The 26,488-nt window shown below is 41.0% G+C and overlaps 1 protein-coding gene across 2 annotated transcripts in view; it reads right to left on the bottom strand.

Annotated features, from left to right (window-relative positions):
* Positions 1-12,909, bottom strand: part of fbxw8 (F-box and WD repeat domain containing 8) — a 53,808-nt gene extending 40,899 nt beyond the window's left edge. Inside the window, exons 1-2 of one of the 2 annotated variants that reach the window (XM_018090604.2) lie at positions 12,344-12,909; positions 7,251-7,355 (exon numbers count right to left, since the gene is read on the bottom strand). In XM_018090604.2, the coding sequence (XP_017946093.1) occupies positions 7,251-7,355; positions 12,344-12,682 (444 nt within the window). In that variant the 5' untranslated portion in view covers positions 12,683-12,909. The remainder of the gene's footprint in view (positions 1-7,250; positions 7,356-12,343) is intronic. The other variant, XM_002938088.5, reaches the window with a different exon arrangement.
* Between the last annotated feature and the right edge of the window lie 13,579 nt (positions 12,910-26,488).

Here is a 26,488-nt window from a genome sequence, read left to right as displayed (position 1 = left end):
CACCTACGGCCCTGGGGCCAAACGATCGGATTACAACGATGGGCATAGGAGAAGTCAGTCCGGGGACTGCATCAACGAGCCAATGCGGTCCCCGATCCGACTAGATTTTCTAACCTGTCCGATCGAGATCCGGCCAATTTCAGGCCAGATATCGGTCGGGCAGGCCCGTCGGAAGTGCTCATACACGGGCCGATTAGCTGCCGAATCTGTCCAAGGGACTGATATCGGCAGCTACTATCAGCCCGTGTATGGGGACATTTAACCATAGCAAACAAGCAATACAGTTTGACAGTAGTAAAAATTCAATTTTGTACATTAATATCTTTATTAGGTATTAAGTAACGCTATGTATATACAAAGTTTAGCACTTATAGTTTGGCTCGCCATTACAGCAAATGGCTATTTACAGGCAAGAAATAAACATAATTGTAGCTCTCATATCTTGCATGGATTTTCAATTAAGAGAATTAATCTCTAGGGGAACAAGGCTTGATAACCATTACCTAATCTTTCCGAGAAGATGAAAGAAAACAGTTAACCAGCAAAACCCTGATGTGTCTTGGTTATAACTTAATGCACAAGAATTGGCAGCGAGATGCCCAGTAACAGCCTTACAGAATGAGGCTCAGCTGTATGAAACCTCTAATAAAAACCTCTCCAGCATTTCAGCCCATGGCACCACTGAGACTTAGTTTGTATAGTGTAGGAAAAAAAGCCCTTGGCAAGCTGTCAGCTTTAGCAGCACTGAGAAGTTTTGGGTTCAGACGAGGCTTCATTAAACACAACAGCCACAGATTTTATTTTTCTTCTTTCCTTTCAGACATAAACTAATTTAATCCTAAAAGCTTACTTTAACAACCATTAGGTAGAAGAATGCTAAATAACAAAAGCCGTTGGTGAGTGTTAATGTTCTGTATACAGAAACCACCAATTAGTAGAGGTTCATTCAGCATTTATTTTTCTGCCATTCATATCAGCATTGGGCACTACAAATTAAAAAATATAAATTGCATACCTGTGGCTTAGAAAGTGCTACAAAGAATTTAAACATAGCTTATTGTCTGTTCAACTGTTTTTATTGTGTTGCTCTGGCGCTAATATTCCCACCGCCGCTTTCAGCAATAATTGCTACAGTTAAACAGGACAAACTTTACATCAGGTATAGTAAATCATAACAACTAATCAAATGTTTGCTTTTGGACAGGTTACCAGTAACTTCTACTTGCTAATTGGACCTTATAGGTTATAGATCAGGTGCAGATGTTAGGACTGAACACAAATGACCTTGTTCAATGCAGTACTGCGTAACGCAACGTCAACAAATAGGAATTGGGTTAAACATATTTTTTAATTAAAACAATGAAAAGAAAAGTGTCTTATTTCTTTCACTAATTTTGGAAGAAATACCCTTCCCAGTTAAGCTATTGTATATTAAACACCTGCTTATAAGCCAGAGACATGTGTTGAATCTAGGAAATGGCAAGGGCTTGTGCTTAGATTTTAAGCCAACTCTCTTAATTACAGAAGAGATATTGTATTCTATCAGGCAGAATACATTCCTTAATAGAAGTCCTATTTGTTTTGCTCCAGTTGAACAAAATGTATACACAGAGCTATATGGCCCCTTAACGCTGGGAGAGGGAATGAACTAAAAGGTTAGTGAATGGGGCCAAACAATCGAATTATAGGCAAAGTCGGTCCGGGGACCGTATCAACAAGCCGATGCGGCCCCCAATCCGACTAGATTTTTTTTAACCTGACCGATCGAGATCTGGCCGATTTCAGCCCAGATATCGGTTGGGCAGGCCCGTCGGTAGTCCCCATACACGAGCCAATTAGCTACCGAATCGGTCTAAGGGACTGATCTCGGCAGCTAGGATCAGCCCATGTATGGGGACCTTAACCCAGGCAGTCAGAAAGGTCATTAAAGCTAGCCACACACGCACCGATGAGGTTTCGTACGATATTCGGTGCATGTATGGCAACTTGGCAAGGCGACCAATATCACAGAAGGCTGCGGATATCGGTTGACTCGCCGATCAGGCGGGTTAAAAGATTTTGATCAGGTGCCATTGAAGGCACCTGAGCAAAATCTACCTTCAGGGCTGAATCGGCAGAAGGAGGTAGAAATCCTATTGTTTCTACCTCCATATCAGACGATTCAGCCCTGAACATCTGTGGAGGGTGGGAACGATCTTTGCGCTGGTCGCACGAGAGATCAAAAATCGCCATGTGTGTGGCCACCTTTACACAGTGGCTCTCAGACCATAAACAAGGCAACAGTTTGGCACTGTACAAAATCTGTTTAGTTTGATCCATGCTAATAATCTCTTGCTCTACTATTCTCTTGAAGAAGACCAGCAGGAGACAGTATTAAACTTTAACAAACCCAATATAAAATAGGTTATATAAGGTAATCCTTATTTACAGGTTGGACCAAATAGGGCTGATCTGGCCTTCAGGCCAATGCCTGGATCATAACAGATGCTTATGAAGGCCCTTTGAGAAAGGACCATATCAACTTGCAAATGTGTTCCTTGCCCGATGGAATTTTTAAACCTCCAAACAGATATCTTGCTGAAAATTGTCCAGATATCTATCAGGCAGGTATAAAAATCCCACTGGGTGCTATTGAGTTTTGATACATTATATGCATATACTTTCTCTATTCAACTTCGTATGCTGTAAATTCAACTTTGTTAAAATTAATAAAATTTATAAAAAAAAAAAAAAAAAAAATCCCACTGGGGATAGAACCACATCAGCTTGACGGCCTGTATTGTGGTCACTGTAATCTGCCAAACAATGAAATCAACAATGAAATCAGCCTGATATCGCTCTCCTCAAGGTGGGCAAATTGGGGAAAGATCCACTTGTTTGGTGACCTTACCAAACAAGCGAATATTTCAATGTATGACCAACTTTAGTCACCACAATAGAATAAGTTTATCTGGTAGATATAAGAGAGGCAGTCTGAAAATAACGATTGGCTTTTCTTAGCATGTTAGAATGCAGGTAGTACTGACAGCAAATTAATTGTATTCTATAGAACCAACAAATTTGTAAACAAGATTCCATGGGAGAAATGCCTTGGTTAGTTATGAAGGTGATATAAATTATAAATGGGAAAAAAAATATTCAAAACATTTACAGTTATTAAATATAGACAGATGGTGTGGGAACACTCATTAAATTATAGCAGTTCATGATTTTTCCATCTCGGTAGGTTTCCTTTGCCTAGAGGAAAGTGTCATACTTATTTGTGCACCTTAACCCAAGAAATATATGCCGATATTGGTTCCTTTAAGCATACTAGCTTCAGAATTAGCAGCAAAGCAATGCCACAAGTGCACAGGGGAGGAAAAGAAGAAAGGAACTGAGAAAAAGAGAAATGGATGCAACTTTGCTGGGTGTGAGGACTGAAGTGTGATTAAGCCTGAAAAGAATCCCTGCCATCTCTCCGCTTTGCTGTTTTCAGAGAGGAAAATTTGGCGAGAGCTAAGCTAACAAGCAGGTCCCCTCCAAGGCCACTGGTACAGTTTATGATGCCAACTCCTTAAAACTGGCCCAGTCCTTCTGGGCTCCCAAGGCCCAGTTTATCTGAAAGCTCTTGTAGTAAACACTTAAAAAGCAGCGGGGCATTCAGCTGAACAGAAGCGCTGTCTACTCTCAGTGCACAAAAAAAAAAAACACAAAAAAATAGAATATAAAAATAAGAATGACATTAGGAGGTTCTTATCTGTTTTTAATCAAAATATCCTACCAAAAAAAAAGTGCACAGATTGAATTCTTTCATTTGCAACTTGGTAAAATACAACACAATAACACAATCAGCTTCTTAACAATCACAAAAAAACCCAAATCATTTAAAAAAGTAAAAAAAAAAAAAAAAAACCTTAACCATATTGACTAAGCAACCAATAATATGGAAGCAATTATTATTTATATAGATACAAACAAACATGGTACAATACATTTCAGTGGAGATCAGTGCAGTCTTCCATCTTGCCAGATTCATTGTTCCTTTAGGCTAATGCTACATGGGGCTGATTCTTGGCCTGCAGATAAAACCAGCCTTTCCCGGTGCCTGCGACCAGAGCTATTGCATGGACCCAGGTGCAGGCACACTGAGTGGATTTCGGCTCCTAAATGCATTTCAGGAAAAAAAACACTTTGTGTGCCTGCACCCAGGACATTGCAGGCACAGGGAAAGGCTGGTGCCTGCGTAGGGGCTTATTCAGTCCAGTGTAGTCTTATACAGTCCTACCTGGTTACTCACTTTAACCAATCCAGCATACTTTCTGTGTTTTGGAATGGCTGTCAAGAGTACAAAAACAAGTCCCAACCTTTCTAAACAACAGATCCTTTTCCTGTATATTTAGTTTGATGTAAAAAGTGACTTTGCTATTGCCTTAGATTTGTGCTAAATGTGCTAAACAGCATTTACCTTGTACTCTTAAGCAGTGTTTTTCAACCTTTTTTGGGCAAAGGCACACTTGTTTCATGAAAAAAATCACGAGGCACACCACAATTAGAAAATGTTAAAAAATTTAACTCTGTGCCCAGCAGCAGTGCCCCCCTAGTACATTGGTGCCCAGCAGCAGTGCCCCCTAGTACATTGGTGCCAAGAGCAGTGCCCCCCTAGTACATTGGTGCCCAGCATCATTGCCCCCCTAGTACATTGGTGCCAAGAGCAGTGCCCCCCTAGTACATTGGTGCCCTGCCTACGGCACACCAGGCAACAGTGGTTGAAAAACGCTGCTCTTAAGGTCCCCATACACGGGCTGACTATAGCTGCTGATATCGGTCCCTTGGACCGTTTCGGCAGCTAATCGGCCCGTGTATGGGCCGAACAGAGCTGCCTGGCCGACCGATATCTGGTCTGAAATTGGCCAGATCTCGATCGGCCAGGTTAGAAAATCCGGTCGGATCGGGGACCGCATCGGCTCGTTGATGCGGTCCCCGAACAGACTGCCCCATAACCACAAATGTAATCCGATTGTTTGGCTCCTTTGAGAGGCAACTTCGGGTGACTCCAGGAAACTGAAGCAACATGTATGCCATCCCATCGGCAAATTACATTCTTGCTGGTGGGATGGCATTTCAGGGAGATTAGTCACCCGCAATATCGAAGATTTATCACGGGCAACTAATCTCCCCATGTGCCACTGCCCTTAGGGAACTGGCACACATGTAGATTAGCTGCCCGGCTATTGCAGGTGACTAATCTCCCTGAAATGCCATCCCACAGGCAATAAAGTAAATCGTCAGTGGGAAGGCATACACATCACTTTGTTTACTGAAGTTGTGAGGTTTCCTCCTGCAGAATACTTCAGGTGACTTTGGAAGCACCGCATATGCCTTCCCACTGGAGAATCACTATATTGCCAGCATTTCCTCTCGATCAAGCTTATAGCGACTTCAGAAAAACGAAGTGCTGCTTATGTTTTCCAAGCAGTGATAAAGAATTCACAGGAGATTACTCCCCTGCAGTGTCTCCTTGTGTGCCATTACCCTTATGAGAGCAGTTTGCTGAGCTTTCCAACTGGCTGAAATGTACTGGGCTAAGAAGCACCATGTCTGACACCAGAGATAGAGTTAGGATAATTTAAGTGGGCCTTACACTACACAATCTAAAGACACTGCTATCCTGACTTGCAAACACGCCACTGTCTAAAAGGCTATGGCACATGAGATTAGTTGCCTCTGGTAAATCTGCTCTACCATGAACAACTAATCTTCTGAATTTGCTTTGCCACCAATGAGGCAACTTTGGGATACTACATGAAACACAGGCAATGCACATGTTTTCCCACTAGTGATTTACATTAATGCCACTAAGAAAGAATGCCTTAAGAGAAAACATTCAGCTTGTGACTTCATGCATTATTTTAGAGCAAGCAGAAATACTTAAATTCCTAGTGGTAGCAGCTCTGTCATATATAATTTTTAGTGCAAAAGTATGAAAATGGTGAGCATTACACATTACACTTTTATGGTAGTGGTAAAGTTCCCCTCATTTGATGCACCTGGTGGTTATAGTTTAAGTCTGATTGCGCATTACTATTAATATACACTATTCTATATATTTTCTGTAATTTTTTCTTGTTAATTTTGTCAGGAATGGTGTAGGGGCAGCCATACACACAGAAATAAGTAACAAAGGTTAAACAAAGAGAATGTGGTATAGAGCATTTACTTGGCCAACATTATTACTTACCTATATTGTCATTGCAAGCTCTTAGGCATATTGATAAGTTTTATTAAAGGGCCTGATATACATTATTATAGCTTAATAGTCAAAATGCTTAAAGGGATTCTGTCATGATTTCTATGGTGTAGAATTTATTACTAAATTACACTGTGTTCATTGCAAATAATTCATGCTACCATTTATAACATTATTTCTACAATTTAAAATGTATACTTTAGTTGTAATACTGGTGTGTAGGCAGCCATCCGAGGGCATTGTGCCTGATCCTGTGCTTCACAATGCAACTGCTTTCAGATAACCTATTGTTTCTCCTACTCAGTGTAACTGGAAGAGTCATATCTGAACTTGGGAGTTTAACTATTGAATACTATTCTCATATTTACCACTAGGCGGGGCATGGGAGTGTTCTTAGCAAGGCAGGCATCAGATAGTTGTTATCTTGTTTCCCATTTGTGACAACACACCATTGTTCTGCTGATTGGCTGCTGGGGGGATAAGGGTGGGGGGTGATATCACTCCAACCTGCAGCACATCAGTAAGGGCTCTGGCACACAAAACTCCCTGTTCGCGGGCGACTAATCTCCCCGTGTGCCAGAGCCCTAAAAAGAGTGACTGAAGTTTATTAGAGCAAAAGGCACATGGCTAAGGGCACCTTGGAAACAAATCCTCACATTTTGAAATCAAATATAAAAAAAATCAGTTTTCTCTTTAAAAAAAAATGAATTTCAAAGCAGGATTGGGCTGAAGCACCACTACTAACTAGTGGATTTTATATAAAAAAAAAAAAGTTTTTCTGAGACAGAATAACTTTAAGACTTCTGTGCTAATTACGATCAAGCTTATCCTGTAGAAGCTTCTCGGACACTTGAACTAAAAATTATGTGATTTAGTCACTTGACTAAATGATATTCTGGGTGGCAAAGACTGTTCTAAGAAACACACATGCACACACAAGCATATAGAAATGGATACAACATGGATTAAAAAATAAAATCAGCAGTAACACAAGTACTGTTGAATTCAGACAACAACATACCTGTGCACATCTTCCAAGTTCTTTTCTATCCAAGTATTTGAATATCTGCAAAGCGATTTCATACGGAAGTTGTATGTCAAAAAATGGGATCTCATTGATGTCATTCTGAAAGAAAATGGAAGAGATCAGCTACCAATCAACTGTAATAGGCAAACTGAAGTTATAAACTTCCTGCCAGTTATAAAGTAATGTAAAGCACTGCGTAACTTGCTGTCCCTATATGAATTAATAAATGATGCTGATTATAATTGAGGCTAATTTCTAAAGAAGAAAGTAAAATGCCTAATGTTTTGGCTAGTTCTCAAGAGACACTGGGGATTAAAGCCCACTAAAACTGCACACATAATAATCACATGTATAAACCAGTCACAAAGTAATATATTTACTGATCACACCTATGATGGAATCATATTGTAAGGGGTATCTTCATTCATATAAGGAAGGAATTTAAACCTTTTTCAAAAGACCCAAATTAAGAATTGGAATCACCTTTTTGACCCAATATTTAAATCAGAATCTACTTCAAATACTAATTTCCTTCCCTACAGGAAGTGGGGGACTCTTTCTGGTTACTAACCCACAGGTTAAGAATCTCTGTTGTATGGTAGTAAATGAATTCAGCCGCAGGGTATCCATATACATAAAATGTTGATAAGCATTATTTAACAAAAAAACAATATACATTAGGAAGGCAGGGACATTATGAAAAAGTGACACTAAACGTTAAAACAGGAGACTGGATTTATAGAATGCTGACTATGGGCATAACTGTTGTAGTGACTGCATCATGCTAGTAGCAAAAAAGAAAGCTTATTGGAGGATAGTCATTTTATTAATACAGACATTTCCCTGCCAACAGAAACGCAAGCCCTTTCTCTCAACCCTATAGATTACTACAATATTCTTATGTCATGTCTTTCTCACATTTGCAATAGAGCCCTTTTAGAATTTTGTTGCTAGGCTCTGCTCACCACTGACACCTACGTTTAATCACAAGAAAAAAACGTTTTTACAGATTTGAAATATTAAATATAGCATTTAACTTCTTTTTATATCCAGACAGACTTATGGGCTGCACTGTACAAGTTCTTTGTAATGTTTTTCGGCTGGACAAGCCTCCACATATTCATAATGAGCAATGTGAAGATAAACACAAACCTGTTTATAAGAAATAACACACAGTCTCCTACTGAATTATAAGCTCCCTTAATTAAATATGTTCAAACACAAATTATAGGGGAACCAAAAAAGTTTGCAAATAGTTATAAAACCTTCAGGTGCCACTTGGCTGCTCACTCTCACAGCTTTACCTTTAATTAAAGAGGTGATTCACTAACTTTCAGTATGTTATAGAATTGCCACTTCTTAGCAACTTTTTTAAACTGGCATTCATTTTTAAAAAATCTTTTTGAATTATTAGCTTTCCTCTTCTGCCTCTTTCCAGCTTTCAAAAGAGGGTCACTGACCATGGCAGCAAAAACACTTGCAATTGCAAATTGTCTCAGAATAGCACTCACTACAACATAATAAAAGTTAATTTAAAGTTTTTTCATTTTTAGGTAGTGCATCCCACAGCCTCGACTACACTTCAACTGAAAAGATGTTATTGTATATTTAAAGGTATGTGCCCAATCAATGGTGATAAAGGGCAAGTACTTAAAATATTTAAGAACTGTGCCTGTGAAAACACAATAAATATTTTTTTCATACCAAAGTTGTTTGGTAGAAGTTAGAGATAGATATTAGAGTTAGTAATGACATCAATCTCCTGTTTATGATATTCAGACAGGTCCAAAAGACACAAACTGTATATTTACTAGTAAAATATAAGTCATTATATGGAATACAAATATTAATAATAATAATCTGATTTTAAATGTTACTAAAACTTCCAGATCTGGGACAAGAGAAAAGGAGCTGGCAGCTTCTGGGAACATTTGTAGTGTTACCAATTTGGTACACTGCCGTCTCACCATTTCCTCTGTTGCCCTTATGGGTTGTGATTAGTTTGAAACAAAGGGCTGGTCGACCACAGACACATAAATTAGCATGAAATGAGGAAATGGCTTGGCAGTGGTAGTGGGGTTGTTTTTGAGGGGGGGGAGAGGTGGAGGTGATAAGCTGATATTTAAACACAGCAAGCAAGCTCCTCATGCAGGCTGAGCCCAGCACAGACGTTTGCTATCCATTTAAGAAAGCAAATGGGACTGAGCTCAAATTAACTGCTTAATTTATGTAATCAAAGCCTGTAGACTTGGCGACTAGAAAGCCTCCTCACTCATAGCTTCCGAGTTTGGCTAAATGGCTCATTCATGCTGCCAGGCCAATTAAGCGCACACGGGCAAACATTAAAATATTAATTTTAGATTCTATATAATGATGTGGCTGTCATGAAAGTCACATTTAAGTATATTTTGTGAAATAAAACTTGGAAGGCAATAGCTAAGATTAGCCAATAAAATGAGATCTTTATATCTATAGTATTATTACGTTCTAATAACGGTATTTTTTATTTAATTACACAGGTATAGGACCTGTTATCCAGAATGCTCGGGACCTGGGGTTTTCCGGATAAGGGATCTTTCCGTAATTTGGATCATAACTTAAGCCTGCTAAAAATCATTTAAATATCATATAAACCCAATAGGCTTGTTTTACCTTCAATAAGGATTAATTATATCTTAGTTGGGATCAAGTACAAGGTACTGTTATTATTACAGAGAAAAAGGAAATCATTTTCACAAAAAAATCACAAAAATTTGAATTATTTTCTTATAATGGAGTCTATGGGAGATGGCCTTTCCGTAATTCAGAACTTTCTGGATAACTGGTTTCCGGATAAGGGATACATACATTATATACTGACTGTAACCTAAGGTATTTGTGGGACACACACAAATATTCATATAAGAAACTGAATATTGTTCCCTGGCATGCTATACCTTGTGTTTTTCACCAAATGCTTTTGCTCTTATATCTGCAGAAATTATACTTTTCCTGCTTAATTACAATTACTCTTGTTGTTCATGCAACCATTCATTGGTATGTTAGAGCTAAGTGCGCTTCTGGCCCTCCTTCCACCTGAGTCACCAGACCTACTTTATAGTAACAGTTCCAATACTTGGCATTTTCCTATGCTCTGTCCTAAGTGCCTACAGAATACCCATAGCCCTTAGGTTTTCAATACTGTCTGATCATGTAGAGACCTCATTATCAAAGGATATCCCCATTGGCATTAGAAACTAGCCCTTTGTCAATTAAACATCTAGGATGTGCAGGGCTAGAAATTGCATTACCCACCCATGTGACTGGAAGCATGCATGTGTGTGTATGTACTTGATCAATAAATGCACCCGCAGCAGAGTCTATATGGAATCCCGGACCTATTTCCAACATCTGATACTTTTATAAACACTTTACACCCTTATTTATTTCCTAAAAAACATTTCTGAAAAAAAATCTGTTAAACAGAAGCATTAAAAAAGTATTTTATATATATATATATATATATATATATGTTTTTTTTTTTTCCTATTTAAAATAACGATTACCTGACTTAACACAATTTTGACACTAGGTGGGGCTCCTTGCAGCTGTAAGAGGGGTTAAATGCAAAACACGTATAGTAAAGGAATACATAATGCCCATTATTCATATACAAAATGTTTAAAAAGGTTTGTGTTTTATAAGTGGCAGTGATGTTATACTAATACATTACAAATTAATAAAGGAACGTGCAACTGTGAAAAGCTCCACTTGACTATGCCAACCAAAATTTGAATCCAGCACAAAGAAAAATTTGTTTCAGATATGGGACCAGTTATCCAGAATGCTCGGGACCTGGGGTGTTTCAGTAATTTGGATCTCCATACTCTATATCTACTATCTATCTACATTTAAATTAAATAATCCCTAAAGGATTGTTTTGCTTCCAATAAGAATGGATTATATATTAGTTAGAATCAAGTACACGGTACTGTTTTATTATTAGAGAAAAAGTCAGTTCTAATCATTTGAGTTAATTGATTACAATGGAGTCTATGGGAGATGCCCTTCCTGTAATTCAGAGCTTTTTGGATACCTGTACACACATATTTAATACATTCCATTTCTTGGACCCACCCACTCTTCCTGATACACATTTTTACTCATAAGGCCTACATTACACCAATTAGAAAGAACACTGAACTCTGCTTTCAAACTTAACAATAGAGCATACCTCCCAACTGTCCTGCGGGACAGTCCCTCTTATACCAGCTGGACCCGCAGTCCCGGATTCCTACTGAAAAGTCCCTCATTTCCCTTAGATCTCCTGCACTGAATGCTAATAAAAGATACAAATCTAATTAAAATGTAGCTTTTGGCAGAGAGCCCAGAAATCTTAACAAGCTTCACCTGCACTTAGATACATTGTTTCTCAGACTTAATTAAATAAGTAGGGTATATAACAGATTAGATAAAGGTGAACGGTTAAGTTATTTGTAAATGGTATTGTGATTTGCAGCAGTACTTGTCCCGACTGATGGCTCAGTCTCTCAAAACAATGTAGCATTGTCAGTCATGCATGCTTCTTGGCAGGTCTGTCAATCAGCTGGCTTCTGCTGCATTTCTTCTATAGTTCATAACCACCAGTGCAGACAGGTGGTGCTGCTTTCAGTAGCATTTGTAGATTGTAAGCTCTTTTGGGCAGGGCTCTTTTGGGCAGGGCTCTCTTCACCTCTTGTATCGGTTATTGATTGCTTTATATGTTACTCTGTATTGTCCAATGTATGAAACCCACTTATTGTACAGCGCTGCGGAATATGTTGGCGCTTTATAAATAAATGTTAATAATAATAATAACTTCTAAGGGCATATTTATTATAGTGTGTAAGCCACATCACAGGTGACACTGCCATTAGCAACCAATCAGCAATAAGATTTGAACAGTCACCTACACGTTAGAATACAAAAGCAAAAATCTGATTGGTTGATGTCGTCTTCCACACTATAATAAATATGCCCTCTAATGTATATTGCAAAGTTGCATAGAATAACAAGTTATACATTGGGGGTTTACAGCTATGTTACACTTGTGTGTTTTATTGACTTACAAGGTCATCAATGAGCTGATCCACCAGACTCCGAGCTCTCTCTTCCTGCGCCGGCCCAGCGCTCGGCCTTTGTGCGCTTTCTGTAGCGCTGCCCTGGTCTCCCAGCAGCCTCTCCGCCAGTTCCACGTACTGGTTACCCTGTTCCTCTGCGCTGCTCCGTTCGGGAGAGCCCGGGAGATATCGCCAGGCCTCACCCTCATTATGTTGTTTTTCAGGCTCTGGCGACTGTCCCGACCGCCTCCGTTTTCGGGTGCCCGAACGTTCCGCTGATGTAGAAGCCCCATGGATCTCATTTATCCAGCTGCTGCGGAACTCATCCAGCGATGCGTTTAGCGCCATTCCAATGCCAACTTAGCGCTGCCAGCTCTCAGCTAAACTCCTGCCCATACCCAATCCCAGGCATGTCTCTTCGAAGGGAAGTTGCTTGGAAAGCAATGTACAATCTGTATTGAAACCTGAACTACATACACCACTATACAGTGTACATCATAAAACTGAGCAGTGCAACATCTTAATGTGTCCGACTAAGGAACCGGAACAAAAAAACATGGTTCCTACAACAAAACAGTTCCGCATATACGTCATTTTAGTTCCAATAACCCTTCGGCGTTCGGCGTACGTAGCGTTGGGAATATCAGCAACAGTTAGAAATTTTAGTTAGATAATGGCCAGATGTTGCAAGCGGTGCTCATGCGCAGGAGTATTAACCCCTATATACAGCGAATGTGCTTTTATTATAATGTACAATCTGAGACGCTTGTAATTGCTTGTGGTTTTTTTTTTTTCAGTTTTTCTCAGTCAATATTTAGCTTTTTGTTCTTCAGCTTTTTAGTTTGGCATTTCAGCAGCTATCTGGTTGCTAGGGTCATGTTTACCTTAGCAACCAAACAGTGGTTTGAATGATAATATGAATAGGTTAGAAATATAAGGTATAAAAAGTAACAATAATAATAATAATATAATTGTAAGCTCACACACTGGTAATTCACTAGTAAGTTTATTTAGATAAAGCAGGGGTTTACATATGAGCTTGTTTATGCAATATATTTTTATAGAGACCTACATTGGTTGGTAGTGTTAATATGTAAGGATTCCTTTAGGACACTGACAGATTTATGGCATTTGCCTGACTCTTGCCTGAAACTGTGGCACTGCTTTCATTTGATTATAACAGGGACTAATGCAGGGTCAGTATAGGACTGGGTGCTGCATGTCCGAGCTACTAAGATCATCCAAAATCTTCCTGGATGCAGCTGTCCTAAGAAAGGAATGCAGTATGATACATGTCTGGTGCCAGGGAATCCCTTCATAGAGTCTGTAATTGTAAGTTACATTAATGGTCGTTCCCCTGAGCTTTTCCTGCTATGCATCAAAAGTAATGTGAATGCTATCAAGAAATAAAGCTATGAATTAATAATTAATCATATAAGCAGACACAATCACTTATATGCTGAAAGGTAATTCTGCAGATTGATCGGACTTTACAATATGATAATGGGCTTGATGTCTGGTGAGATACGAATACTAAGAGGTTTCAGGACTGATCTGCTTTCTCTGTGTATTTCTCATAAGACGCAAGTGCTGTCTTGGTTTAGAAGGATACCTGTTGCCTTTCTAGTTTTTCTTATTCCCAAGTTTATGTCAGTGGTTATTATCATTTGCTAACTCCATCCTCTACTTTTTGGTTAAACATTTGGGCTCCTCTTTTTACAATGCATCCTCCTTAAATCATAACAAAGTTTACAGATGTAAAAAAACACGTTTTAAAGAGTCTTTGCTATTTTTAGGAGAAAAATTTAGGAGAAATATCATTAAACAGTCATTCACAACAAATCTAAGCCTACCAGCCTTTCAGGTTGCACTCACTCCAGCTGGAGTTTTGGGCATCCCCAGGGAATAAGCGGCATAGATATTTACATAGTTAAGTTGGGTTGAAAAAAAAAAAAGACCAAAATCCATCAAGTTCAACCCTCCAAACAAACCCCATATAAAGTAGCTAAACATACTCCTGATAAAGAAGGTTGATAACATATAATAAAAAGGCTTTGTTATTTTATTATATTTTATTATATTTGTTATTTTCTAGATAATATGCAATTAGGCTTCATGCCTTCTCCATTCTCCACGTGGGTACAGTTGGAGCCACTGTGCTCATGTGAAATCAGATCTGACACCTGTAAATAGAAATCCTATTCACTGACTTCAGGCACTGGATGTGCATTCTGAGTGTGATTGCATGTGTTCTGACTCGCACAGTTGGACTAAAGTTTCTTCCAGATGCTTCAACTCTGCACAGAATGTGTTTGATCAACTGGAAATATCTGTCTCGTCTAGTCTTTCTGAGAAATGTTACAGTTTTACTATACAGTCCTGTAGTGAAGCAAATGGAGCCCATTGTTCTTACATTTGCTTTCCTATTAGTTTTCCTTTTTTATAATTTATATACTAAACAGAGCAAACAGTGTAACTGAAGCTACTCCATGTTTGGTTCTTGTTAGGTAGCTAACTAAACTACAAGTGTACAGGTAATAAAGGACTGTGTGCTAGTATAGTAACAAAAGGCTCTGCTTACAAAAGAGTCACACCAAAGTGTTAATGGGGTGGGTTGTATACTGGTAATCTACCTCCCAAGGTCCAAACATGGAGAAACTTCAATCCCCATGTTTAGTTTAAGAAATAACAAAAACTATAGATTTTTCAAGATTAAAGGGGACCTGTCACAGAAAGAAATAATTCCAAATTGCTTTCCATTGTGTTGGTCAAGCAAAATAAATTTCACTTACACTATATACATTATTTTTATCTTGTGTCCTTCAGTCTTGGAATTCATAGTTGCAAGAAGAAGTTAGGTGCCATTTTGGCTTACAGGCAGAGCAGGCAATATATGATTGACAGATGGGATTTTTAAATGATTTTATTACGGGTATGGATGTGTTAATAAAAAAAATGAACTTAGGTTTCATGTTTAATTTGAAAAGGACTTTTATTATACAGCTTTTTATACCTGGGTGACAGGTCCCCTTGAAAGCAATATGAAAAAGTATTTTCAGCACGAACAGTATTCATTTAACTCATTTTAAACAAGGAAGTAATCTGCCACTTTAAGATGATCTTCCCCTTATTAGGTCTCAGTAACACTAACACCAGAGATTGGTTTCAAAGATTCAGCTTAATATTTAAAAAGAAGGCACATTACTTACATTAATTACTTTACTATATATATATGTATATATAATTGTACCTTTCTCACTTCAATGATAAGATGCCAAAGTAGTACAGACACAAATGCGTGTGCAAATAAATAAATGTTTTGTAGGCTCTAGTTTCCCTTAGTAGAGATTAAAACACATATATCTATTGGAGTATCCATGACTTGGAATGGCAATAAATTATGTTTACTGTTAATCTGCAGAATTAAAAAATCCATAGAGTATGTAATCTTTCTCGGATATGAGATCACATCGACTGGCATCTCACAGCAGGACCAAAGCCAGAGCAAGAGAATAACTGCTGACAGCAAAATGGATTCAAAATGTATTCTTCCATTGCCAGAAATATAAATGTGTTGGGTTATGTTACAGCCCTTTTTTCTGCATTACCTGTGATATGGTAATAACATGTGTGGTAGGTGTCATTGCTACTTTAAACCTGTTGATAAAATTTCCATCCAATTATAAATATATATTTTTTATGATTTAGGGGGTCATATAGTGTACATAGTGCTCAATTAGTTCTATTTCTACTAAAAACTGTAAGTCTGTCTGCTCATCGATCCAACTGACAGATCTGACTCACACAGCTTGCCAGACACAGAGCAGCTGATGACAAAAATGCCTGTGTATATTACATTAAGCAGCGCTTCCTTCTCTTGGGTCCAAAACCTTTGCTGCACTACAATACACAGCATGCTTTAACCCTTCATTATATGTTGGGGTATGCTGGGTGAATCCTACATCAGGGACCCAACATTGAATAGCAATTGGCATAGCTCTAAAATGTTTTCAAATTGTAGGGTAAGTTTACTAAATATAGCCAGGCTGGCCTGCCAGAGTACCAGAGCATCTCCCAGGGGCCTTAGCCTAAAGGTGGCCATACATCATTTCACTCGTTCTGCGATGAATGATCTAATCAGTACACAATCATTTCACAATCGGTTTGCCATACGATATGCCATCCACGGACAACGATTATTTGAAAAGATGTCATTATATTGTTGCCGTAAAATACAGAAAGATCACCTGAGGCAGACTGTAGCCACACCCCTGTCTGCCCTATGCTCTGTGTGTGCCATACTCCTGCCTGCCCCATGCCCCTCTGTGTGCCATACCCTACTCTACCAGTAGTTCTGGGGAGCCAGCATTTTGGAAATGGTTGCAACTTGCTGTACTATCCAAAAAACATGTTTTATTAAAGGTTATGTAATATGTAGAGTTCACATACGAGCAAACGCTACAATAAGCAAATTAAGGTTCCACAAATGTCTGACACTCTCACCAACTGGCAGAATTTATCACTGAATGACCAACATTTTTTAACCCATCAGATATTATCAGATTGTTCTGGAATAGGTTGTTTGAAAGTAAAAAATTGGCTTGTGTATGGCAAACTTTAGTGTGCCCCATTTAAAGGACAAGGAAAGGTTAATATAAATTAAAAGTAAGTCTAAAGGCATTCTTTTTAAGCACTTACTGCATATCTAAATTCCCAGATCCCTGCTTGCTGGCGCTGGCAGCCTACAGCAGTGTGAAGACTACAGTGACATCACTGAAATCTCTCTCCCCTTCCTGTAGGCTGACAGCGGCAGTCTTCCTATTCTCTGAGCATGTGTGTAACTTGATCCTGTCTCCTGTTCTGAGCTACACATGCCCACCAGCCAATCAGAAGCGGATCTGCCAGAGGGGAGGGGGGGAGGGAATGAAACACATGTGCAGTATGAAGCAAGGAGGGAAAGGAAGGGAGAATACCTTTTTAGAGATGGCTGCCTGTTCTAGAAAATGTGAAGTAAGTGTGACTGAGTAAATATTCGATTAGGTGAGCCAAAAGTGTGGCGTTTTTTTACTAAACAATAGGAGGACTATTGGGCAGTATTCTTTTAAAATTTTGACTTGCATTCTCCTTTAATCAAATAATTCAGAATTTTAAGAATGATTTGCTTTTTCTCTGTAATGATCAATGTTGGACTGGCTCACAGGGATACCAGGAAAACTCATGATGGGCCCAGGTGTCAGGAACTAGGAAAATATAGATGTTGAGTAAAAAGTGGATGAAAAATAGTTTGAAGTGTGGGCCCATGGTCTAAGGTTTTCTGATGGGCATCCCAGTCCAACACTGATAATGATAAAACAGTGCCATGTACTCAGATTCGGGCCGAGCCGGCCAGGCGCCCTAGGCAACTCCACCAGTCACCAGGCACCACTCCAGTGCACCCTACCCGACCCCCTGCAGCGCCACAACGCTCACAAATGGGGAACAAGGGCATGGCACAGTGATGTTGCAAGGGGTGGGGGGGGGCACACACTGGAGTACTGCTGACAAAGGGGAACCCAGGGCCCCGAATAGTGGTAGGTGAAGGAAGGGGTATGTGCCTAGGTCCCCCACTATGGTTGCTTCCTAGGAAAGTGCCTCTTCTGCCTACCCCAAGTTTTGGGCTTGATCCCAACTAACATGTAATTAATCCTTATTGAAAGCAAAACAATCCTGTTAGGTTTAATTCATGTCTAAATCATTTTTAATAGACTTAAGGTGTAAAGATCCAAATTAAGGAAAGACCCCTTATCCAAAAAAACCCAGGTCCTGAGCTTTCTGGATAACAGGTCACATACCTGTATATATGTAAATTGTATATAGTTTATATATACTTTGCACACTTAACAAACAGCCATGTGTATACTCACAATATTCCATGGTCCAGTTTTAGAATATTACTTTTAAAATATTTTATGAGCTGTCAGTTTCAAAGTCAATGACATTTTCATTGTCAGCCACATTATTTCTCAAACTGCATAAAAAATACAAATATGATTTACTAAAAATTCTTTTAAATAAGAGGAAAAGATTTGGGTGGTAAATGAATTATAATATTTAAGAAATTATAAAAAAAGTGTGGCATTGTTCAGTAAGTCAATAACTCTCACAGCTGGCGTTTGGTAAAAATGCGCAACATTTGCAATCAAATTGGATTGAAGCCCATAAAGCCACAGATCACTGTCAGGTAATATCGGATCCTTACAAAGCCCATCCTGATGCTAAGATTTTTTTCATGTTGAGAACGGATGGATATCTTTCTATATTAAAATAACTGTAAGTATAAAATTCTACAATGGCAGCATAAACCAATCTCAAGTGCTTATTCTATTATGTTTGCAAGTTATCTAATCGTCCAGCCATATATTTATAACGGCTGAGCTTCACGCAGCATTCGTTCATTTTGGCCACAGCATGTGGCACAGACATGAATGTAATTGTGAGCGCTTTTTTATCACAAGAGTCATGGAATAAAGGCAAGCGTAAGTGGCAGGACATACATTGTAGTCCCCATAAACCTCCTTATGTCCTTTTTCTCTGTTTTAAAGGGATTTTGTCATGATTTTATAGTGTAATTTTTATTACTAAATTACACTGTGCTCATAGCAAATAATTCACTCTACCATTTCAATTTTTTTATTCTTGAACCAATAAATGTGTTTCTTTTAGCTGTAATATTGGTGTGTAGGCAGCCATCTCAGTGCATTGTGCCTGAGTCTGAGCTTTCAGAAAGAGCCAGTGCTACACATTAGAACTGCTTTCAGGTAACCTACTGTTTCTTCTACTCAATGTAACTAGAGGAAACATGACTTAGGTTAGCCAGACTTGGATTTTTACTATTGAATGCTATCTACCACTAAGTGGGGCATAGGAGCATTTCTAGCAATACAAGTGTCAGGGAGCTGCTATCTTGCTACCTTCCCATTGTTCTGCTGATCGGCTGCTGGGAGGGTGGTGATATCACTTCAAGTTGTAGCTCGGCAGTAAAGTGTGACTGAAGTTTATCAGAGTACAAGTCTCATGAGTGATGGTATCTGGGAAACTAAAAATATATCTAGTCCCATTTCACATTTCAAAACTAAATATAAAAAAATCTATTTGCTATTTTGAAAAATTGATTTTTGCTGGAGGAGTGCCATTAACTTATGTATTTTGTAAAAACACATTTTCCTGTGACAGAATCCCCTTTATTTTTTAAAAGACAAAATCTGGATTCAAATTATGGGAAACCCCAGGTTCTGCACATTCTGGAAAACAGAACCCATACCTGTATTATGCCTTTATCATTTGTTTGCATGACAGGATTGGTTACCTGTGCAAAGATTTTATTTTTTTTATGCTGGCCAACCTAAACAATGAGGCTGCAATTTGATTTGGATACGGTTTAGACAAGTATAGCAACAAAGAAAGCTAAATATGCGTCATGGTAAAATCCACTTAAATGCTATAGACCACAAAGGCTTCAATAAACCACCTACCCCTCTTATTCCCTTGCCATGAAACACCATCCCTAAATGGCACATTACTTGCTTCTAGACTTTGTTGTCATTAACTGAGTGCAATTTATCACTGGGTTTTTTTAGGATCTGGCAGTGGAAGCACAAAGGGTTGTGGTCAAAACTAAATATCAGCCAGCAAACTAGCTGCTACAAAGTAATGACTTGTATAAGTGATTTCATAGAGATCATTGCAAACAGAATTGTGAGAGCTTATGTAGTAGAAAAGCTACAAATAGCTTTTGGAAATCATAGCCACATATGCCTATGCGAAGCTGTGTAAAATAAGTAATACATTATCACAAGCCTGTAATTTATTATAGTATCAGTGTAACCTGTAACCTGTAGACTGTAGCAAATCTATAACACAATATGCTGAAATAAGCATTCTATATTGAAATTGAGAAGAAAAAAACACTTTTCATTGCATTTCTTTGTTTAAACTGGTGTAAATGTTCAGCTGGCAATGACACTGTTAGTTCCTCTGTGCCCTAGATAAGATATGACTTCTTGCTGCAATTGACCCAGGGACCCTTGTCATGTTATTGGTTTACTGAATCCTGGGGGGAGCCATATTGTCATTTCAGGACAGTAGATTTGAACTGAAGAATAAACTCAAGGGAACTCTTTGTTACTGTATAATTCTATTGAGTGGTCAGAAGTGAACAGGGGAAAAAGAAAAGGGGGACTGGCGGAATTCCTTGGCCCATATCACACTCCAGTGTCTGTAGCTGGAGAAGATAACTGAATATTGTAATTAAATATTAACCTATCTGTACTAAGCAATTACTGGTTTATAAGGAGGCATGTACTGGCTTATACTCCTCAGTCCCAAAACCAAACCACATAGTACAATAAAACTGCTTCAATAGTGAAACTAATGGCAATTATGCTTCAGACCTAAATGAACACCTCTGTGCTGATACACATAAAACTTATGGGGGCATTTACTATCATTCTTTTTTCCCCTTCAGGCTTTTGATGCCAAAAACCCAATATTGATGCAAAAGAAACATTTTTGTTGCAATTTATTATGCGACAAAACTACAAAAACTCAGAATGAAATAATATGCCATTTTAAACCTGTCCTTTGGTGCAACAATACGAAAAAGTTGCAGTTTTCGCATCTATGTATAATTGTGTATAATTAATAAATTTTGGAATGCTTTTAATTTAAACTAATTATTCTTAACTTTGTTTGGTGGTGATCTGGAATAGTGCCAGTCATTCGTCTCATGGAAATTCCCTAAGTTGGCTCCTAATTCTGAAGGTCTGGGGCTAGAGAACCTGGACCCACCATCCTTGCTCTGTGCTCTCTGCTCCAGGGGAGACAATTTCCATTTAATAACCAATGGTAATAGTGGTGTTTAGGACAAATCTGAATATACAAGCTACAGAAACATAAGCGAATATAGATATACATTTAATACAGAATGTATATGAAGGGAAAGTAAATTTCCCTTTCACTGCAAATTAGGCAGTGATTTGTCAACATGCACAGGTATAAATAAATAACCTACAAAAGGCAGAAAAGCTAAAAATAAGTCTCATGTTGTCAGGCAGCAGCAAATTATTCTAATAAAGGGCCCTGTGCATAAAAAGCAACCAAAATCTTTGTCCCAAAATGGATGTTAAATATTCAAATGTTATAAACCCTTATTAGGGTCAATGCAAATAACTTTGTCGGAGAACATACTTTTTATGGTGAACATACAGTGCGTAGTTGTGGACAGTGGTTAAGATGTGTTCACATGTGGTATTAGCATCTATAACACTTGGGGCTATTGATGCTACCCATTAAGGGAACCTTGGAATTACTGACCAGGCCAGGCTGGTGGTAGTTCCTGGGTTCTTTAGCACCTGTGTTTGTACTTACACACGATGTACAGGCATGGTCGGACTGGGGGGTGCAGGGACCACTGAGGTTGCTGCCTCAGGGGCCCCTGAACCTCCAAGGGGCCCTGCCCTGGCCTTCATACCCCTCGCAGGGGCCCCAACCACCTGGCTGACCCCCTCCCCCAAGGGCACATAAATTAAACTTACCTCCAGCATGTCAGGGGAGGGAGACTGGTGGCTCGAAGGAGTGCCGGGCAGAGATCGAATCTGGCCCATTTTTTTCCCAGTGCCCCAGCAGCCCAGTCCGACCCTGTGCACAGGAGCATTGAGCTCCCAAGAGCAGACAGATTTGTTGGCACAAGTACCTATAGTGAGTACTGGCAATATGTACTGAATTTCATGTCCATATTATCACATTACACTTCAGCTTGAGTTTATGTATTTATGTAATACTAAAAGATCAGCATTGCTTCTGACGAAACTAGGTCTCTGTGACAAATGAGCTAAACAAATAGAGGGAGTGTAGTAACAAGCGGAAAATGTATTCTGCGTCTAGTAACCCAGAGCAACCAATTAGCTGTGTGCTGTTAAACAGCAGACCAATAAATTCCAACCACTGATTAGTTGCTATGAGTTTCCAGATTTAGAGTAAACTTCTTTCCCTTTATGATTTCAAGAAAGTTAGATCCATATTTACTACATTGCAAAATAAAGGCTACTGGTATTGTAGCGCAGCTATGTATGAATATGTATTGTATGGCCCTTTGTGATTATATATGAGCTAGGCATTGTGATAGTAAAAGGCTGAAATGGTAACTATGTTACTATGTAATGTGTATTCCCCAGTAGGGGTGCATTGGTATCCTGCTGATGTAGGGGATGTAGGGAATAATGCAGGTATTATTAAATAAAACAACAATATCCTCTAAAATAATAAATACAGAATATTGACTAAAGCCTGGAATAAATGGAATGGTTCAGTGCATGGAATAGAGAGTATTTATGCATGTTATGGCACTAGGTCAGATGAAGTTATCCTGCAGCCAGCGGCTGGCATACAGTATGGCAGGAATAATATGAGCCTCACAAACAGCTGATTATGTATAGGTATAAATGTCCCTTTCTGTAAAGAACAGCATGTGTCATTTAAAGAGTCTATTGTTATTAGAATGCTTTAATTAAGGGCTAGGGGACTGAATCCCTGAGAGGGGCAGTGGGAAGTATTAGCTCTGCCAGCTCTGTATTATACTTGTTTTTTTCCTTTGTTAGATGGTACTCTAGAACCCCCCCCCCCACACACACAGATGGTACTCTAGTAGCCCCCCCCCACACACAGATGGTACTCTAGTAGCCCCCCACACACACAGAGATGGTACTCTAGTGTCCCCCAGACACACACACACAGATAGTACTCTACTAACCCCTCACACACAGATTGTACTCTAGTTCCCCCCCCCCCCACACACACAGAGATGGTACTATAGTATCCCCCCCCCCACACACAGATAGTAGTCTAGTAACTCCCCCCACACACATAGATAGTACTCTAGTAACTCCCCCCCCACACACAGATAGTACTCTAGTAACTCCCACACACACACACAGATAGTACTCTACTAACCCCCCCACACACACAGATAGTACTCTAGTAACTCCCCCCACACACACAGATAGTACTCTACTAACCCCCCCACACACACACACAGATAGTACTCTAGTAACTCCCCCCACACACACAGATAGTACTCTAGTAACTACCCCCACACGCACACACAGATAGTACTCTAGTAACTACCCCCACACGCACACACAGATAGTACTCTACTAACCCCCCCCACACACAGATAGTACTCTAGTAACCCCCCCCCCCACACATATAGTACTCTACTAACCTCCCCCCACACACACAGATAGTGCTCTAGTAACTACCCCCCCCACACTCACAGATAGTACTCTAGTAACTACCCACACGCACACACAGATAGTACTCTACTAACCCCCCACACACACAGATAGTACTCTAGTAACTACCCCCCCCACACTCACAGATAGTACTCTAGTAACTACCCACACGCACACACAGATAGTACTCTAGTAACTACCCACACGCACACACAGATAGTACTCTACTAACCCCCCACACACACAGATAGTACTCTAGTAACTACCCCCCCACACGCACACACAGATAGTACTCTACTAACCCCCCCCACACACAGATAGTACTCTAGTAACTACCCCCCCCACACTCACAGATAGTACTCTAGTAACTACCCCCCCACACGCACACACAGATAGTACTCTACTAACCCCCCCCACACACACAGATAGTACTCTAGTAACTACCCCCCCCCAAACACAGATAGTACTCTAGTATCCCCCATACACACACCGAGACGGTACTCTAGTATCCCCCCCCACCTCACCGAGATGGTACTGTAGTATCCCCCCCACCTCACCGAGATGGTACTGTAGTATCCCCCCCCACCTCACCGAGATGGTACTGTAGTATCCCCCCACCTCACCGAGATGGTACTGTAGTATCCCCCCCACCTCACCGAGATGGTACTGTAGTATCCCCCCCCACCTCACCGAGATGGTACTGTAGTATCCCCCCACCTCACCGAGATGGTACTGTAGTATCCCCCCCCCACCTCACCGAGATGGTACTGTATTATCCCCCCCACCTCACCGAGATGGTACTGTAGTATCCCCCCCACCTCACCGAGATGGTACTGTAGTATCCCCCCCACCTCACCGAGATGGTACTGTAGTATCCCCCCCACCTCACCGAGATGGTACTGTCGTATCCCCCCCCCACCTCACCGAGATGGTACTGTAGTATCCCTCCCACCTCACCGAGATGGTACTGTCGTATCCCCCCCACCTCACCGAGATGGTACTGTCGTATCCCCCCCACCTCACCGAGATGGTACTGTAGTATCCCCCCCACCTCACCGAGATGGTACTGTAGTATCCCCCCCACCTCACCGAGATGGTACTGTAGTATCCCCCCCCCACCTCACCGAGATGGTACTGTAGTATCCCCCCCCCACCTCACCGAGATGGTACTGTAGTATCCCCCCCCCACCTCACCGAGATGGTACTGTAGTATCCCCCCCCACCTCACCGAGATGGTACTGTAGTATCCCCCCCACCTCACCGAGATGGTACTGTAGTATCCCCCCCACCTCACCGAGATGGTACTGTAGTATCCCCCCCCCACCTCACCGAGATGGTACTGTAGTATCCCCCCCCACCTCACCGAGATGGTACTGTAGTATCCCCCCCCACCTCACCGAGATGGTACTGTAGTATCCCCCCCCACCTCACCGAGATGGTACTGTAGTATCCCCCCCACCTCACCGAGATGGTACTGTAGTATCCCCCCCCACCTCACCGAGATGGTACTGTAGTATCCCCCCCCCACCTCACCGAGATGGTACTGTAGTATCCCCCCCCCACCTCACCGAGATGGTACTGTAGTATCCCCCCCCCACCTCACCGAGATGGTACTGTAGTATCCCCCCCCCACCTCACCGAGATGGTACTGTAGTATCCCCCCCCCACCTCACCGAGATGGTACTGTAGTATCCCCCCCACCTCACCGAGATGGTACTGTAGTATCCCCCCCACCTCACCGAGATGGTACTGTAGTATCCCCCCCACCTCACCGAGATGGTACTGTAGTATCCCCCCCCACCTCACCGAGATGGTACTGTAGTATCCCCCCCCCACCTCACCGAGATGGTACTGTAGTATCCCCCCCACCTCACCGAGATGGTACTGTAGTATCCCCCCCACCTCACCGAGATGGTACTGTAGTATCCCCCCCCCACCTCACCGAGATGGTACTGTAGTATCCCCCCCCCACCTCACCGAGATGGTACTGTAGTATCCCCCCCCCACCTCACCGAGATGGTACTGTAGTATCCCCCCCCACCTCACCGAGATGGTACTGTAGTATCCCCCCCCACCTCACCGAGATGGTACTGTAGTATCCCCCCACCTCACCGAGATGGTACTGTAGTATCCCCCCCACCTCACCGAGATGGTACTGTAGTATCCCCCCCCACCTCACCGAGATGGTACTGTAGTATCCCCCCCCACCTCACCGAGATGGTACTGTAGTATCCCCCCCCCACCTCACCGAGATGGTACTGTAGTATCCCCCCCCACCTCACCGAGATGGTACTGTCGTATCCCCCCCCCACCTCAGAGAGATGGTACCAGGGCGGGAAATAGGGGTAGGCAGCAGAGGCACAGCGATTGGGGCGCCAGGCAGGAACCTCTCATGCCCATACCTCCCTTCTCTTGAGCCACATCCACCACCCCCGGGAGAGGGAAGGTGCAGGCGCAAGGTGGTTGCCTAGGGCCCGCCTCTGGATGGTCCGGTAGAACCCCCCCCCCCACCTTTCAGAGATGGTACTCTAGTAAGCCCCAAGCCACACACACTGACATAGACGGAACTCTCCTGTACACAAACACACAGTGACATGCGCTGTTGAGGCGCAGTTAGAGCGCCGCTCTGTAAATGGCTGGTAAGCTTATGTTGCTAGGCAGTATTTTTTACACAACACATGTGATTAGGGCCGGGGACACGCTGCGTTCCCTCTCATTGATGTGCTTCGGTCTGGCAGGGGTTAAACTCACCTCCCCGATCTCAGCTTTACGTTCCATTGGGGGAAGATGATGTAAACTGTTCGCATTCCCCTCCCTGTCCCTCCGTCTCACCTCCCCTAACATTCACCATGTGACAATTGAATTAATAATGGAGCTGTTAGCAGCA

This window comes from Xenopus tropicalis, chromosome 1 (genome assembly GCF_000004195.4).
Source record: "Xenopus tropicalis strain Nigerian chromosome 1, UCB_Xtro_10.0, whole genome shotgun sequence".
Taxonomy (NCBI): domain Eukaryota; kingdom Metazoa; phylum Chordata; class Amphibia; order Anura; family Pipidae; genus Xenopus; species Xenopus tropicalis.
This window is presented reverse-complemented; position numbering and strand designations above follow the sequence as displayed.